This window comes from Hydractinia symbiolongicarpus, chromosome 11, assembly GCF_029227915.1.
Source record: "Hydractinia symbiolongicarpus strain clone_291-10 chromosome 11, HSymV2.1, whole genome shotgun sequence".
Classification (NCBI taxonomy): Eukaryota; Metazoa; Cnidaria; class Hydrozoa; order Anthoathecata; family Hydractiniidae; genus Hydractinia; species Hydractinia symbiolongicarpus.
This window is the reverse complement of record NC_079885.1, coordinates 17,011,072-17,030,549: the sequence shown is the minus strand read 5'-3', so window position 1 is coordinate 17,030,549 and position 19,478 is coordinate 17,011,072. Positions and strand designations below refer to the sequence as shown.

The following is a 19,478-nucleotide window of genomic DNA, read 5'->3' as shown; positions in this document are numbered from 1 at the left end:
AATGCAAGATAAAAACAAGCAATTTTTTTACAGTTCTAAACTTACCTAACGAGATTGGATTATATTTAACCTCCGCCATTTGGTAAAGAAAAAGATTTAGTTGGTAAAAAAAACATTCAATCAGTGAATGGAAACCAGAACAAGTACTAACAATAACAGATAATAACAAAAACTGTACTTTCATTAAGTTTTATTAATTAGCCATATATCTTCTTCTTGTCCTTTCCCAATCTGTTTACCTCCCACGCCAAAATGAAGGCGAATCGATCGCGTATTGTTTTTAAATGAAACGGTATTTTTCCAGTTTGCTCTATGTTCGGCATTTCTCCAGTGCAAGTACGACATGATAAAAAAACAATACGACCTACCAATCGACTCTTGTAACTAATGTTTTCCGTTCCAGCGACGGATAGCAAGCCCTGGAAAACATTGCCAACTGAGGTGTGAAAACCCTTTCCCCTTTTCAAATTTTCTGCATTTATACTAACTACAACTCAAGGAAGGTACGTTCATTAGTTTTTCAGCAAAATTATTTTGCAAATGACTTTTTTCATTTAGAGATCATAGAGTAGTTCTGTATACTTGCTGCAATTTTTTTGTTGCTGGGCAGGTAAAAGCTATTATATAGCTAACTACTCGTACTATTTGTTAAACACAACACAGCTCGTACTATTTGTTAAAAACACAATTTAGCTTGTCAATAGGCGTCTGGCTAAAAAGACTTGCATTTGTTACAGCTCTATAATATACAGTAAAAATTTTGTAAACATTCCATTTTTGTTGGGGTTTCTTACATGAAAACCTTGAGCCCTGTGAAAGTGAAAAAAGCTGAATGGACAATGGTTTGTGGCGTATATATAAATGTGTTCAAACAGTTGTCTCTCTGAAGAGAAAACTGCAACGTTCAGTCTGAATGAACACAAATTCTAGAATTCTTCCCCAATCTATCTTTGGTGTTATGTGTTGTGTAAGCTAACAGATTTTTTTCTCTCCTCTCCTCTGCAATGTTTTCTTTTTGAGTTTGAGTGACATTTTACTATAACCCAATCATCTTTCATTCTTTTGTTTCCCCATGTATATACCCAAAATCGAACATCCTGTTTTCAAATACTTCTTTGTTTGTACGCTTGGTGTATGTTCTAAATGTGAGCTGGATGAGCAACAGTTTTGAAATATTTAGCAGTAGACAAATTTAGAGCAGAGCTATTTGTATGTACATAACCTGCATATGTATGTTGATTACAAAATATAACCAAATATATATAACAAAAATGCCATACAGAGGAAAGTCATTTTTTTCTAGTAGACACGTAAAGTTTGAATGAATTGAATAAATTACGAATGGTTGCGGAGAAGCATCAGGACGGGTACTTTATTACATACTTCTGCTTGGTGGTTCTAGAGACAATTCCTTCCTGGATAATTGCACCCCAGGCAATTGTCTTCTTGCTAATCTTCCAGGGGTAAATACTTTAGCCAGGAGGATAAGGTACCTGAAAAAGACCTTAGAATTGAGCAATATTTTGAATTAAAAAAATTGAATTTAAAATATCACTTGGCCGAGAGCTGCCATAGCAGAAAGTGTTAGATATCTTGTTGTTATATTTACATTAGCGGTTGGACAGCTGGTTTTTATATTGTCATAAATGTATGTATTGTTAGACATTGACTTAACCTTTATGTCCAGGCTCTTATCAACTTAGATACTATTTCAAGAGTGGTGGAGTTTATATTTAACGGTTAGTGTAAAAGAAAGTCTGATAAAGTATGGGACTGTATTTCAAATTCAATAATACACCATATAAACTTTTTACCACCCAAGTTTTTTATTGCATATTTATAGGTTTCACCGAATTTTTTTCTTCGTGTTCGGGTGGATCTTTTAAATAAATTTGAAATGATCTGTCTTTAATAATCAGAAAATCATTTTGACATATACCTCTCGTTCTAATAGACGCTTTAAATTTTATAATAAAAAAGGAGGGATTCGAACTGTTATTCAGTAATTAAAGCCAATGCTTACCCAAACTACGCGTTTCATACATTGTCACAAAAATAGATTTATTAGGATTGATGATTTATTCATGTTTTGTTGCTTCTTGCTTCTGGAGTTACTATTTTGAACTATTTAAGGGGCAGAAAGTTTTGCGAGGTCAAAAAATTTTTTGGTGAGTTTTGTGTAAAAAACTTCAGTGAAAATCAAAAATCAATTCTTTTTTTCCCGTCTATTCTCTTATTATTAGTAATCAGAAGTCTGAATCCATTAACTGTTTCAAGGAATCAGGATATCTGAGAAATGTTCGTAGCACCAAGAAAAATAGAAAACACTATAAATATCTACCAACATTGTTGTTTTTTTTCTTCGCATCAAATTTACCTACTAAACATAAAATTTGCAAATCAAAACAAAAAGATGTTTTCTGCACATAAATTGTACTTGATATTGCAAAATACACAAGAACGTATGCTATTGCTTTAAAGCACTAACACAGCCCTTAAAATTAGCGTTGGGATTCGGCACTGCCGACGTAATTGCCGACGTAAAATACAAAAATACCGTAGTTGCGTTGGCAAAAAAATTGCCAACTTATTTCGTTGTGAACTTTTTAAATAACAATATTTTTGTTTTGTTTGAGCTACTCCTACTTATTGTGACTACAAAATAACTACATTTGATTTTTAGTAAGTTAGGCCATTATCACTAACTAAAGTCATTTAGGCTACAGAAATACTGTGGTGCCATTCGATTTGTAATAATAATCTTAAAAATTGTATATCGTATTAAAAAGAAGTCCAGAAGTTCTTTCTCTCACACGACACAGCAGTCAATAAGTCAGCCCTGCCCTCGGTTTTGTAAGGAGAGACGTTCTGTGAAGACTAACAATTGAGTCTCATGTACAGTTTTGCTTCACCTTAAACTGTGCCGGTGACAAGCATTTTCGAAGCATGTCACTGGCGACTTCTGTGATATACAACATAATGATGCCCTAACCCAATGAGTTCATCTCAAACATAAAAAGCCAGTTGGCACTGAACTGTTATATTAAACTAACGAAGTTCACCATCTCAAGAAGACTTGTACTCCATTCCCATTTGTCATCGTCTTAGGAGATCAATGCATCGAATTTATGAGGGGTATAGCCCTAATAAAAGGTGAATGATGAAATTTATTGCCAGCCGAAAAATTTCACTACAAAAAAATATTGCCGACGCAAATCAGTTAAAATGTATCTTATGTCGGCAATTTTATTGCTGACGTAAAAAAATTCTAATTTTAAGGACTGCTAACAATTATGAAAGCTATGAATTTTTATATAAATTTTTCGATGAATAGACCTAGATTCAAAATAGTAGTTTTGATTGCTCTGCTTTTATACCAAAATACAGCGATCTTTATGTTTGCAGGGGCGTTTCCTCTTCCTTTTAGAAAGAAATATTGCGATTTTAAATTTGTCTCTTCATTTTAGAGGGAAGTAAGGCAACTGCTGAACCTTCTAGGTTTGTTTTCTTGTCATTTTAAAGCAAACTACAGCGATTTTTAAGCTTCATAGAATTGTTTTCTTTTCATTTTAGAATGAAATGCAGTGATTATCACACATCTTTACTTCAAAATAATAATGAAGTTCGTTTTGCTACATTAAAACATGATTGTATGGATCTTAAACAATGCTGTATTTTATTCAAATCCAGCAAAACGCGACCGCTTGGACCTTAAATAAGGTCGTATTATATTTATAATAATTATTTATACAGGATAGACATTCAAAAAATAGTAAAATATGTAAATATTTATAATGTTCAAAGTTTCTGTTCTTCTACGGGTCCTGTTTGTTTTTGCATGGGTTCGTATATTGTTCTGAAACCATCAATATGGTATGGAGCTTAAACAACTTCGTTTTTTGTTCTAAAATCATCAAAAAGTGATTGTATGGAACATAAACAATGCCATATTTTGTTCTAAAACCATCAAAATGCGATTGTATGGAGCTTAAACAATGCCATATTTTGTTCCAAATAATTAAAATGTGATCATTATGAAACAATGCAGTATGTTGGTCAACGTAAAAAAATTATCTTAATTGTTGCAGATCACTTTTAATATTTAATTCGAACAATGGAATATTTTTAGTGACATGCCTAGATTTTGAGTAGTATTCCGTAAAAAAACAAGCAATTTTTCAAGCCAAAACAGCTGTTGGTTAATGCAGAAAACACAACATTTGAGAACTAAGGGTCATATCTATTTGTGATTTTATTGATTAGTTGGATCAAATGTAAAAAATAATTTTTGGGTTAAATTCCCCTAAATCAAAATTTATTTTACAGAATGATTAATATAAAATGTGTATTAGCAAGCATGTGGATAAATCCAGTTATAAGGTAATAAAAAAAAATTATGCTTTTCTTTAACCCAATTTAGGTCAAAAATTGGGGTTGTGTGTTCAGTTGGCAAGTGAAATATGAAACCATTTATACCAAGTTATAGTCTATTTGTGGATGTGTTTATAGACAACAGCCATTAATGTAATTATCCCTTTTCTTTACCGCCCCCTCCTCCGTACCAAATTTATTAAAATTTATTGCAAATATATAAATGTATATAAATTAAATCAAAATATTTGTTTATCTGCTACTTAGATGTTCTTTTTCTTGCGCTTTGTAACAACATAAACCATGTTGGTTCTGGTCTTCTCTTGGGAAATTGAGGGTTAGGATTTCTAGACATATTTTTATAAGATAAAGTCCATAAGTTGAGACTTCAGAGAAGATTATTATTCTTGTGTAATGAAAAAGAAAATTCAGAATGTGTGAAATATACATTAAATAAACGATGTAAATAAATAATAAACCATGAAGTACATTAAAAAATAATGTACATTAATATACTCCTTTAATTTGATTAATTTTTTGTATACATGTGCATCACTACAGCGATTTGTTAACCTCTTCCATGTATATACCTTAAGATTCTGTTGAGGATGAGTGTTAAAACGATAAGGGTTTTCTTGGTAGTTTAATAACATCTTCTTACAAAATTACTTAAATTAAGGTGTTATTTACATTGCATGTGTCCTTTCTGTATTAAAATTTTTATGATCTACTACAATTCTACTAGCTGATTGGCACTAGCACAACAAAAAGTTGCAGTGTGTTTATACAATGCTTGGTAGAGAGAAGAGTTCCAAAAACATTTCATGACATTTTTTACTCTATCATGGATAAGACGGTGTGAAAAACGCGAGGCTCACCCTATATTGATTTCCCATGATCTCATTTTTCATGTAGTGTCCGGCCTGCACTGTGTCAAGTCGCTTTTTCCCTACTCTCCTTAATTTAAAAAAAACATTTTGTACCAATGTACAGAAAAAATAAGAGCTACCCATACCAACAGTAAATTTTTACATAACCAACAGCTGTTGTCTGTCACCCATATTAATTATCAATCTGGTTGGAGATCTGAGCACGGTTTACGTATTTATTCCTGGTTTGGTATGACCTGTATTTAAAATCACATCTAAGCTGAACTTAAATTGCTAATGAGCTTGACCAAGTTTTGCGCAGCTTAATAGGACTAAAAATTCAGAACAAATAAAGGCTATAATCACCATCATTCATCATTCTCGGCTTAATGTCCGTTTTCCATGCTAGCATGGGTTGGACGGGGTATATTAATGACCCTCTTTCAATCTGATCTAGACTGTATTAGATCTAAACTCAACTTCCTCTGTATCAAGTCTGTTCTTATAACCTCCTGCCAAGTCTTTCTCTGTCTGCCTCTGGGCTTTGCCCCAGGAACTATCAAGTCTCTACACTTTCTTACCCAATTATCCTCTTCCATTCTTTCCAAGTGCCCCAGCCAATTCAATCTTCTTATCTGGATAACATCTTTAATTCTACGGATACTTAGCCTGCTTCTTAGCTCATCTGAACTCTTTCTGTCTCTCAGACTGGCGTTACACATCCACCTAACCATTCTCATATCATTCCTTTCTAAAAGGTCAAGATCTTTCTGCTTCACTGCCCAGTATGGTAAAATTTCAATTTTTGCCTTGCTTTCTTGCTGGATTTAGTTTAATAAATTCTGATTGGGTAAAAACCTTATGATTCAAAGTCATATATGATAATCATAGCGGCTAAAATGATTTTTTATAATAAATTTCATGATTCGTAATATATATGGCAGATCACTTATAATGCTTGTGTAGTGTATTATAGCATTTAATATTTAGGATTTATATGGCTTTGTATCTAGGAATATTCATAGAAAATAAAAATTTCTTGATTGCCTATTTTGCTATTTTACAAAAACGTCTTTAAAAACATTTTATGCCGTAAATTGTAAAAAATTAAGAGCGTCGTTTCCGTGGAGTTAAGTGTTCTTAAAACACATGTGCAACAATTCTGAATTGACCAGGCATGCTTGGCTGAAAGTATATAAACAAGTAGATAACGTTAATTGCATTGTACTGCGATGTAGAGTAGCCACCTGTAATTTCAAAACATTACCAACCACCCTTTCACAGCAGTTGAGGAGTCATTGGGTGACACAAATGCGCAATGTCGGACCAAATTTCCGTATTTATATCACAGACCACATTTATGTTAGTTTTTTTTTGAATGCCTGTAATTAATAATTTTATCTTTTATTTTTTATTGTGTTTGTCTGTTCATAATTATATCTTTTATTTTTTATTGTGTTTGTCTGTTAATAATTATATCTTTCATTTTTTAGCACAATGGTTCTAGCTTGGATTTTAGAGGAAAGTGAAAATCGACATTCTCCAAATAAAAAATCACCAAATGTGGAGGTTTCTGAGGAAGAACTTTTACAACTGGGTGTTTTTTTTGACAAATTAAATCCTGACGAGTATGCTGAAGGAGAGCGTTATTTGGAAGATTCTAAACTCAAACGGTACACCACCGAACAAGAGTATGCTTCACATGATATTCTCGAAATAACAAAAGAAAAACTTTTTAACTACGATAAAAAGTTAAAATGCTTTTATACAGAGCATTTTCATAAGGATGATGAAATTCGCTATGTGGTTGAAGGTAGTGGCTATTTTGATTTCCGAAATGAAAAGGATGAATGGGTCCGTGTTTTCATTGAAAAAGGCGATTTGATTGGAATCCCTGCAGGAATATACCATCGTTTTACATTGGATGAGTCTGATTACATAAAAGAGGTGCGCTTGTTCGTTGGTGATCCAATTTGGTTGGCTGTGAACAGACCCGCCGACGATCATTTTACAAGAAAAAAATACGTAAAGAAATATTATTTAGGTCAATGAAAGACTAGTACATAAAAAAAGATTTCTCTCTTTAAGGATGCTATACAACACTCTTTTGAACCATAGTGTATGTGTTGGAAAATGCTTCAAAACTTTGTATATAAAATTTAATCATAAAAACCCATACACTGTAGACAGTCGACAATGATATTGGTGGTAAAGAGGAGAAAACTTGCCCGTGTGTTTTAAAGTGAGTGATGTCATTAACAAATGTGTAATCATGCTTGTATGTTTAACAAACGGTTTTGATGAAAAATTGTGTGGAACTACTTCTAATATATTATAGGTTTACTAAGCCCTTTCTTCGGCTACGTTTAAAACTTACGTATTTGTTACATTTACATTAGCCTGAAACTCGTTTTTTAAGAAACAACTTTTGGCATCAACTTATATAACTTTATTTCGTACTTTTGAAAATGTTTAAAAATTTATAAATCCTACATCTCTCTGTAGTTATGCTCAAAAAACTTTTCACCGCATGCATTGTCAGTTTAAATCAATAAATACAATCAATAAACTACAAATAGTCTTATTCTAAATCATGTCACATAGAAATATATATGTTTAAAAAACAGCTTTGGTGTAAGGATTATTTTTTGTTTTCTTTTTAATGATCTTGGGTGTTTTTTGGTGAAAATTTTTATCATAGTTGTGTATGTATTCTGCAAAATTTAATTTTGAAACTATCCTGTGTTCTACCTCTTACCTATACGTCCACCTATGTCAAAGGGTATTTTCCCTGTTTGTTAAGGAATGCAAAATTATGAAATATTCTGGCATGTTTCAATTTGTTTTCAGACTTCGAACAGTCTGATAGTCCGATAATAATTACATTGTTTTTTAAAGGAGAACTAACGATGGATAACAAGTTGTGCTTAAAATGTTCATTATAGTGTGAATATGAACTTTTTTTATTTGTAAGCTTTGGTTAAGGTTAAATAGTACTACGGTTGCCGGCATGACAGGGTCGACGAGGCCTTTCTGTTCGGTAAATTACTAACCTTTGTGACGTAATTCCGCGGGGATGTAAACAAACACATTTTGAATGAACAAAGCGGGGAAATGCTAAACGGGAAAAACTGTCTTCTGTGATTGTCTGAAAGTAATTTTATTTATCATGTTTGAAATAAATATCTTTCGCAGAATAAAATCAGTTTCACCGCATAAGTAAAGTTTTTATCACTTGAAAAATATAAGTATTACGTGTATTCGAATTTTGTTACGAAACTTTTCTTGTGTTATTTTTTGTATTAAAGGAGAGGCGAACAAAAAACTATTTTGCTTTTTTTTGGCAGCCAGAAAATAAATTTTAAGCGAGAGATAAAATATTATAGATTTCTAAATCCTAAAATCTACTAGGTAACTACTATATTAACAAATAAATAACTATATTTTATAACTAAGAATCTGTATATCTTCCTAACAACATTTTTACAAAAATCTTCATGGCTGTACAGGATGAAAATAAGTAGGTTTTGGATGTACTTACCAAAAAACATTAAAAATAAGATCTTTCACTTAAGATAACCAAGAATATTTTACGTACTATAATAATAATAGCGTTATAATGCTAAAATTATCAATATAACGTTCGTTTAAACTTCTCTGAACTTAAGAAATATCTATCATGACCAACAACAATATTTTTTGCGGAGAGTAGCGGAGTGCGCGCTAGCGCACGGAGCGTAGCGAAGCCCATTTCCTCATTAAATAAGCCAAATAGAAGTGAAAAGTAAGCACGGTGAAGAGTATATAGGATTTCTATACGATTTCGTCCCTATACATCAAATTTATAAAAAATTCTGCCATTTTATCAGTGTTGCCCAGTAATTTTATCTGGTCATTTGTTGGTAAATTTTCGTAAATATCTGATTGAGCGAGACATCGTGTTTTTAGCGCGGCGATGGAGTTTTTGTTGTTTTTTAAAGATGGCCTAGCATTGAATCCGGTTGAGAGCAGCTCAGTGTATAGTTTTAGGCACGTGATCCATGGGTTATTTGTACTAATATCACGTGACTTTTTCTCGGATAACATAGCGCCTTAAACTCAAACTTTCGTTTATCTAAGCTATATCGCAGCTGACAGAGGAAGGGCTTGTTCAAGAAAAAAATGTTTTAGCTCGTTAGTATATCACTATTTTTTGCATGTTGTGAACCCATTCTTATTCTCACTTAAAACTGCCGATTTAGATAGAATAATAATAGAAACTAGATAGCATTTAGCTAGCTAGCTAGCTAGCTACACTGTTAGAGTTAGCTACTTTTGACTATACGGGCCGACTCCGGGGTTTACGGGAAATCGCGTGTTTTCGTTTGCCGGCGATTAAACTTCTTTTATTCAGCGTCTCATCAAAAATGAAAACATTATTATTATTGTTATTATTATTAGTATTATTATTCATTTATTTATAGTTGACTAAGTATAAATACATATATAGCTAATAAAAGCTAGTTAATGTCAACTTGAAAAGAAAGATTTTAAAATATACAGTATAAATATAAGGCATAAAATATTTTTAGATATATACAATTTTTTAAACATTTGTGGTTGTATAAATTAAGTGAGTGTATAAGCAAATATGAAATTAGCGAGAGTACATCCGCCAGTCATATAAAACCAATTTGTGGGATGTATTTTTTACATAGTCTGCAGGAGCAGTTTGGTACCCACTTTTTAATTTGGGATTTAAAGGATTGCAAGGATGACATTTCTTTGATTCTTACTGGAATTTGTTGCCAGATTTTGTAACCGATGAAGGATAAAGTTTCTGTACCATAGTAAACTGATTTAGCATTACGGCCAGTAAATTCTCGATTATTTCTTAGATTGTACTTTGGATTATAAACAGGAAAAATATCTTGCATTACTTCTGGAGCCATGTCGTTTTTTATTTTGTACATCTCAGTTGCAAGAGATTGTAGGTTTCGTTGGTGTACCGTAACAGAGCTGTCCTTATGAAGGAGGTCTGCGAAGGAAGAAGAACTGTCGCTATAGACTATCCGCAGTGCTTTTTCATGTATTCGATTAAGACTTCTCTGATTATTTCTATATCTTGACTTTTTAATGTTGTTGTCATTGGAACCAAGTTAATCTCAGATTTATCAAAAAATGATATGTCGTTATGACCGATTGTTTAAATACTTGTAATGGCACATAATTCTGCTATGATTCACTGTATATTGACCTGAGATAAATTTGACTTTTTTTGAGATATTGAATTTGAAATATTTGCACCTCAATATTTTCCATACTCCTGGACTAATACGATACTTAACTTAGACATATTGAGTACACGCAATCTTTGAGTTGTAAGGTGGAGATTTTCTATTAAAGTCATGTACCCCTGCCTTGCCGTTCCATTGCCTTGCCAGCACTGACCGTGCCTTTCTTTGCCTACCCTTCCTATGCCTTTTCTGGTACCTGCCTACTATGTCCTTGCCTGTGGCTCCCATGCCTTGCCTACCCCTGCCTTCCTGATTCCTCTTCCTATTTCCTTGCCTGCCTTTGCCTTTTCCTTGCCGTGCTTAATGCCTTTGCCTTGGCAACCTCTCCGCAACACTTTCTATATTGATTTCATGTTTTGAGTCCGTTTTCCACAAAATACTACGAGCTTCGAACGATGAAGTTTGTTATGATGAGATGGCGCCAAATTTGAATAAATACACAGACCGGAAATATCAACAACAAATCGAACGCGCAATATGGTGCCTTCATCTGTTTTTTTTGAATCTGTTCTTTATCTGTACTCACAAAGTGAAATATCAATTTGTTTAGTACGTTTAGTAGTGCAAAATAATAAAAATGTTCTTCACATGTTGTTCAACATTTTTTGCTATTTTTATCTTTAACTTTCTTATTTTCTGTGTTTTGACCCGTGACCATCACAATAAGGAGAAATATATTCTATTGTTTTTTAATTTAGCCACCCATTTTGCAAATGTATAAAAATACTGAATTATAAAAAAAATTCAGCGGAAAGATATAAACAAAACTGGTATTTTTAACAGATTGTTTTAAATTTTGGGTCTAGTTTGATGTCGTCCAGCAAAGTTTTAGGTGAAAATTTACTGTTTTTATGTTAAAAACATCAAATTTTATAACCCTACGAACATTTTTAATATAAAACATTCTTAGTCTTTGCTTCTAGACTACTTTTGTTATGATGGCTGAAACATGTAAATTGGTTTATTATAGAGCTGACTATGGCAGTCGGTCTGGTCTTTAAAATCAACACACTCATCATGAAATTTTATTCTGCAGCCTCTCCTGTAAAACATCTTGAAAGACGACCGATGCTTTAATTTGCTGGTTTCGAAAACAACAGTACAAATGATTATGCGCAATGAAATGTGCTAGCAGTGATTATGTGAAAGCATAGTCATAAGAAAAAAAGATAGTCTAGCTTCGTGGGTTTCCTTTGTTTAGAAATTCGTAGTTGAAATATTGGCGACGGCCCGACGACACTGCAAAGTTTTTGAAAATGACGGCGGACAAAAAGGATTCTCTCAGTGGGGAAGACCTTGATGATTTGTTTTATTTAATTGAGGGTGGATTTTTGGACGATAATGGTGATTTTAACGTGGATATAGATGCAGTTATTGAATTTCCGCGCCCGAAGGCATAGGAAATTCTTTAAAACCGTCGTTTTTTTCTTTTGGAGCATTTTTTGAGAAAAAATCGACCCTGGGATTTCACGTTCCTCTGAGAGGAGGATAGTATTGGGCATATCGGAAAAGTGGGACGTGGGACGCGGGACCCTGTTGAGTCAAGACGCGGGACTCGCGTCGCGGGACTCGAGACGCGGGACCCGGGACGCGGATCCTGATATCGAGACGTGGGACGCAATGCGTCAAAATTTAGATGATACAAAATACTGACCCACGTTATAATAAAAAAGATCATAAAGTGAGCATTTTTTATATTTTTTGTTCTATAAAAAAGTATTCCTACTGTGAGTGTGGGTGTTGTGAAAAGGTGATTTAAAAACACCTAACATTTACAAGATTATATACACATAGTAGATCTTTAAAATGCTTAAGAAGTAAGATATTTTATTAAAAGAAAAGATGAAAGAGATGAATATGCTATTAGCACGGTTATGTCACGAGCCGACATTTTGCTGCACCAGCTATATGTCTCCCCAGGGTATTTTTCACATACACATGTGTCTCTATTATTTAAGGTGTTGAAACAATCAAATAACTTTTTGAGCTATGAATCCAGGTGTGTTAAGTTTCCAAGTTAGTTGTAGCAGATTAAAGAGATTGTTTTAGAGTTATTAATAGTGAACATTTAAATTAAAGAAAAAATGAACATGTCACGGTAAGTGTTTTACATATCCTTTTTTTATTAGAACAATTTTACAACAACAATGAGGCTGAAATTTTATGAAAAAAATAAGAGCAGAATAAGAACAATGGCAAGGCATTCTCGTCCCCAGAGCTCTTTGAGATAAACTCGAAAGTTTATCTCAAAGAGCTCTGGGGTCGAAAATGATGGCAAAGCTGAAATTTTTTCCTGCAAAAAACACTATAGTTTATTTCAACCCGGGATGAAATCAAAAGAAAAACACGTGTAAGCACAATTATTTTTTCATACCAGGATGAGGTCGTAAAATGAAATACACGCTTTTTTGTAAGAATAGTGTTTTTTCGTTTCAGCCTCAATATTCTTAATATTTTTACCAATATTAACCTCATATATTCTTAATAATATTCTTAACATGACTACACATGAAAACATATAATCAGCCTTGATATAATACTACGTGTAACGGACACATTTCGTTGTTGCGGATAAAGAAGTTTAGTTTACTTGATATGTTAAAGTAGAGCCTGGACATATTCTTAGGATATTCTTAATTAGAATATTCTTATTATTTGATCCGCTTTTGTTATAAAAAAAAGCGTGTACACGCAATTTTATAAGAATTTACTTATAAGAATATATTTTATAGTCTCAACTTTTTGTTCTAAATAAGAAATTTTTATGATGCACACATTTTGATTAGAAGTTCAATTTTTTAATGCATATATTTAAACTGAACTTCTTTGTCGACGGTTCTACATGCTGCAAGTAACTCCTTACGTTTAGCAATCAATGATTCCGTAAAGTACGGCGAGGAATATGTTCTACTGAACTTAATAAAATAGTGCCAACGAGAACGCAGTCAAATGAGACCATCAACATTTTGAAATCTAGAGATCACTATGATTTTTTAGAATTTGGTAAGTTCTTTGAATATTTTCTGCAACCTAGATTCTAGATCTTTTTTCAAGCAGAAAATCAAAAATAAAACACGAACGTAAAATTATAAAAACCTGGGAACGAGGTTGTATATTATGCTTTATTGCTTTTTATTTTATCGTTTTGCAGTTACATTAAACCAAGCAATTGAAAGTGATGAGGCAGGTGAGTATTTGTACAAAGTTGCAACAGCAAAAAACAAAAATAAATCTCCTAGCAGATTTTAACAAAGAAGCTAATCCGGGACGGAAGAAATCAAAATCCACTCAAAGAAGAAAGGGTCCTGCTAATTTGAAATCAACGCCAGTGCAGTTTTACGTCAGTGCGAGTAAATTCAACTACTAAAACATCTGCGAGTACTAATACATCTACAACTACAGGTATCACAAAGAATTTAGAAAATCAGCCTTCTCAACCAGATCCTGCTCCACACTGTTACCAGCTGACATTGCTAAAATGTTGTCACAAGAACGTAACATGTTGTTATGGTTGTGGTGGACGATACGGAAAGCCTGAAGAACCAAATGATTTGATTTTAGTCCGAAGTCGAAGGAGTTAACTCAATCGGCCGACTGTACTCGCGTGTATTATCATCTAAAACAGTCTTGTCTTTCGAAATATGATAACTTTTTTCACGTTTCGTCAATATTAGTGCCGGTTGACTTAACGGCACATCTAAGTGCAAGGCACAAAACTCTTTGAAAATCAATCGGCATACTTTATATATTATTACATTTAAACTTTAAAATCTTTTGTTATACTTTTTATACATATACTTTACACTCTTTTGTTCACAAGATGAAGAACTTTAACTTTATAAAAACCCTAACACTGTTTGCCAGTGTGATATCAACAACTGCATTCATATTCTCCTCTTCGTTTAAAAAATGGTGTTCATGATTCATGACACAACGCTTTGTGTATGATATCAATTTTACCTTTCTTTTTTTTACAATTTTTAATATTCTTTTTTACAGTTTCTGTTTTATTCTTTGTTCAACGTGTTTATATTTTTGAAATACGCCTTGTGTATGGTTTTTATTTTTCATCTTTTTTTTAGAATTTCTGTTCATTCTTTCTTCAAACGTGTATATAACACACATTGGGAATGACTACCATCGACTTATCATATTTTTCATCCAAACGGTCCTGATTTTACACATCCGATACACAGTCCCGCGAAACTCGTGAAATATTCATTTTCTAGGGTCCCGCGTCCCGAGTCCTGCGTCCCGATACCCGCGTCCCAGGTCCCGAGTCCCGCATCCCGACTCAACAGGGTCCCGCGTCCCACTTTTCCGATATGCCATAGTATTGGTATAACTAACTAACCCTGTCCCAAATGGTCAATTGCAACGTCACATATTTAAACTTTGTACCCAAACTCCCTAAGTACTGGGAAGTCATCTAAATGACATTTCAGACCAAAATTGGTATTTGTTTTCGACAAAATTTGGCACAGTTAACAAATAAAGTATATTGAACATGATGGTGAAATCAGAATTTTGATTTTTTGCCACCTAAATGTAATTTTAGGCCAAAATTGGTCCAAAAATTAAAACCACTTCATTTTCGGTCAAATTTGGCACAGTTAACAAATAAAGTATGCTGAAAATGATGGTGATACAAAAGTTTGATTCTTTGTCACCTAAATGTCATTTCAGGCCAAAATTTGTTCAAAGATTAAAACTACTTTATTTTCGACAAAAATTGGCACAGTTAATAAAAAAAGTATGCTGAAATATGATGGTCACATCAAAATTTTGATTTTTTGTCAAGTAAATGCCGTTTAAGACCATAAACGTTTCAATCACAAGACTTTCAACCATGAATGATAGGCTGTATTTTTTGTTAGCAATTTCTTTTATAATGTGAGTTTATTATGACATGTTTCGTTTTTGTTTGCGTTTGTTGTAAGATATAATGTCACTTGTGTGCTTTATCTTCAGAGCTTCATGCACCAAACCTCTTCGAATGTTTGGCACGATAACACAACGAAATAGCAGGTTGTCATCAAATATTTTGGTAGCGAGCGTAAATTCTTAGAGCCCCCAGGGCTTTTTGTTTCTGAGGAATCATCTACCGTGGAAAATAGCGATAAATTTTTTTGTAATGAATGTGGAAAAGTGACAAAAACAGGCAGAGGTTTGACAAGACATAAAAACGCCAAACACCAAGGGAAAAATAGTGAATCAGCTACTGAAAAAGCGTCTAGCTCTCTTTCTAAAGAGGAGCAGCTATTGAAGAAGTTCCACCCTTTGAAATTACGTGTCATTCTGGTTGAATGTGTCACCATAGTGAAGAAAGATATGTGTTTACCTGAGCAGACAAGGAATGCATTTTCAAACATCAACTTTTCTGTTGATAAGGCTGTGGAACTCTGGGAAAAAAACAAATTTGTCATTGAGAAATACAGTGGAAGTGCTGAGAAATTTTATTCAGGGTTTTAACTAACACTTTGTTGATGGAAGTTGCTAACCATGTTCTAATTTATCTCTCTGGAACAGATGTATCCTCGTCGCTTGATTTTTCACCAGAAATGACAACCGAACTTCCAGAAAAAGAGTTAAAAAGTTTACAGTATCTTTCTGGTTATATTGTTCATAAATTGCACACAAAAGTCTGCTTCGGTAAACAGCAATGGAATGTAAACAAACAGTATGCTCTTGTATTGAAATATTGTAAGACTGATGTAGATGACACACAAACTTTGGTTAACATCCGTGATAGAGGTGGTTTGTGGAGAGTCAATCAAAGGACACAAAATATTTTTGTCAAATGTGAAGAGTTATTTCGTGCAAAAACATCTGCTTTTAATACCAAATTATGTGCTAAAGAACTAGTTTCCTCCATGTTAACCGATAGTACTATATATACTGTCAAATTTCAAAATGATATGTGAGGGAATTGATCCAAAAGTGAAAAAAGAGATTTGCATCAACCCACTTGAACATTTACTAACTCTGTTTGTTAGAGTTCGCACTTTTTCATATGCTGAAGACGTACGTGACAAGCACAAGGCTGCCAAGAAGAAAGAAAAGAAACGTTCATTAAGAACAGAACTGAAGCAAACTAGCATTGCAACTGACATGGCGTTGTTGATATGACGAAAGGGCCAATCTCAAAATCGACAAAATTTTTTATTGCTGAATCTGAACAAGAAGATCCAGTTCTTTCATCTGCATCAGGACTTAAAGAGCTAATCTCACAGGTCTTCTGTATTTGATGTGGTCCAATCTCAATAATCATAATGTTGAATTATGACAAAAAGGCCAAATCCTACATTGGCCTTTTTTTCAAAATTTGTTAAAGTTTCACATAATGGCCAATCTCTACTTTGGCCTTTTTGTCAAAATGCTTTCTTTACTTTGTCACCAGGTTATAACCCTAATGCTGAGATTGGCCCAACATTGATGTTCTATCTTTTTCAGGTTTAAAGAAGTCATTACATTGTTTAGGCTAGTAAGTTTGATTTCCTAGGTTTAGAGAAGTCATTGCATTGCAATGTTTAGGTAAAAAGAAGTGTTTCTGCAGTTTAGATTAGATTAAAAAGTTTTATGGCAGCAGAAATTGCAAAACTACGTTGTCGACAGATTCAAGACTTTGTCTCTGGTGAGCATGTTTGGGTCGATGCAACCTACTTTGATGATCCAAAATCTGCACCAGAAAACCGTTTCTCAACAAGTTGTGGTGAAGACAAAAAGGTGTATGGAGTCATACATTCAGTTGCTTCTGGTAGTTGCAAAATAGTATTTGATGATGGAACTAAATCATATGTTGTTAAAGCTGAATTACATCCTGCTGGCAATGCCAGGATTGTGAATTCAAATGAAAACGACGAGGAAGATAGGGTCATTGAACTTTTCCAGTCCCGGACATGGACTATAATAACTGTCAAAAAGGCTATTTTTATAGCCACACATTTTAAAAACACATTATTTTGGATTTATGCCTACTACTTGCATACATTCATTGTTCGGTAAGTTGAATAATTTTCAGGCTGAACGAGAAAAATAAATTTTGCAAACTTATATTACATTCATGGAAGAAATTTTTGCCGGACGAAAATTTTGTGGTTTTAAAAATCTGCAAAGTTTTTGTATTTTTGAGAGAAATTTATCAAAATATGTCAACAACAACAACAAAAATACCTAATACATACCTATATATCTAGGCGATAAGACATTATGCCATACATATTCTTCCGGTTCCACAATATAAAGGGAACCGGGTCTGTGAATAATTTCCAACAAGGTGTGCAATCATTCTCTAGTCCTGCAGTATAAAGAGGACTAGAAAATTTATAATGCAGTATTTTACCATTTTAATGTTTTCAAAACATTTGTGGCTATAAAAATAGCCGGTTTGACAGTTTTTGCCCATGCCCGGACAGAGTGTCAAGATGGTTCATTGTGTTTTCTTTACGGCAATGGTGTATCATCAATCAAGTTGAATCTGTCTTGCCAACGTACATTTCCAGAAATCGGTCTCACTGAATACTGTGTTTTTATTGTGTTGTCATTGTAACCGACATCTCTGACTGTTGGATTATCACGTCTTCGACCAATAGCACATTGTCGACCAAAGTAATTTTCAAGATCATCTTGGCAAAATCTTTCTGAAAGCATGTAGCTGTAAAAAAAAAAAATTAGAATTAATCATTATATGCTGTTGAACTCAGGCTGCCTAATGGTTCAAAACATTCCCAACAGTTTCACTTAATACTTGGGCTGCAAGTCGGACTCTCATGACAGAATATGGTGTAAGATTGACATAATCACTTTTCAATTTTGGCACCAACTTCAAACCAGTTTCCAAATCTTCATAATACAAATTTGATATGTGTGACCAAAGAATAAAACATCCATTATTCCACGTGAATCTTGTTGCTCTTCCTGAACCAGAATTTAAAAGACAGTTTCTAGTTGTTTTGATAAGATGTGGAGTGTCTGCAAAAAAGTAAATGAAACGTTCCTCCTTGCTAAAAACATTTTTTGTACGATAAACGACATCTTTTCCGGTGTTTTTAGTTAAATTCTTGTGCTAAATCTTCCTGGATCTTCATTTCATCAAATAAAAGTAAAACATATCTCTCAGGATCAGTAAAATTACCAGTTTTTTGTGCTAACTCTTGAATTATAGCAGAATTGAAACCACGTGTTGGTCTAATGTAAAATCTCGAAGTGTACATAAACTTGATAGAACTAAAATCATAGAGCCAATTTTCGCATCATATCGCAGGTCATTATAAACAGAAGATGACTTTGCGGCTAAGTTGAGACAATATTTTATTACCATGGGATGATAACGAACACTACTAGCACACAAGGAATTAACATAATTTTGTTGTTCCTCCCGAAACAATTTCATAAAATCAGGAATATCTTTTTTGTCAACACCAGAAAATAATGTTCTAAAGTCATTATTCAATTCATTACTAATTGGCTGACTTTCTTTTTCAAATGCACTTTTCATTCTGGCCAAATCTTGTTCCAGCTGCTTACAATGCAATCGCTGTCCTTGAATATACAATTTCAAACGTTGATTTGAGTTGTGTGTTATCGGAGCATTTAGTTTGGCCAGTTGGTTTGAAACAACAGATTTTCGGTTTTTGTCATAGGTTATATTCATATTAAATGACTCACAGTTACCACATGGATTGCTAACATTTACCAAAATGTTACAATTGTTGGAACGATAATACTGATCCTGATGCAACCTTGATTTGAATAAGGATTTCTGATAATTGTTATAATCAAAATGTTTTGGGACAACATGTTTCTGAAAGTTTAATTCTTTGTCAGGATCTGGTGTTTCAATACCATGACATATATGTTGTAACTATTCAGCTCAGCAATAAGGTTTGACAGGGTAACATTATGAAATGACAGGTCATTCGATAAATAAAATTGATGCTGTTCAGGTAACATCCAACCATAA

The 19,478-nt window shown here is 33.4% G+C and overlaps 1 protein-coding gene across 1 annotated transcript; it reads left to right on the top strand.

Moving 5' to 3' along the window:
* The first annotated feature begins 346 nt into the window (after positions 1-346).
* Positions 347-7,976, top strand: LOC130613724 (acireductone dioxygenase-like). The gene is made up of 2 exons (XM_057435059.1): positions 347-503; positions 6,734-7,976. The coding sequence occupies exon 2, from the start codon at positions 6,738-6,740 to the stop codon at positions 7,290-7,292; it is 555 nt and encodes a 184-aa protein (XP_057291042.1). The 5' UTR covers positions 347-503; positions 6,734-6,737; the 3' UTR covers positions 7,293-7,976.
* The last annotated feature ends 11,502 nt before the right edge of the window (positions 7,977-19,478 follow it).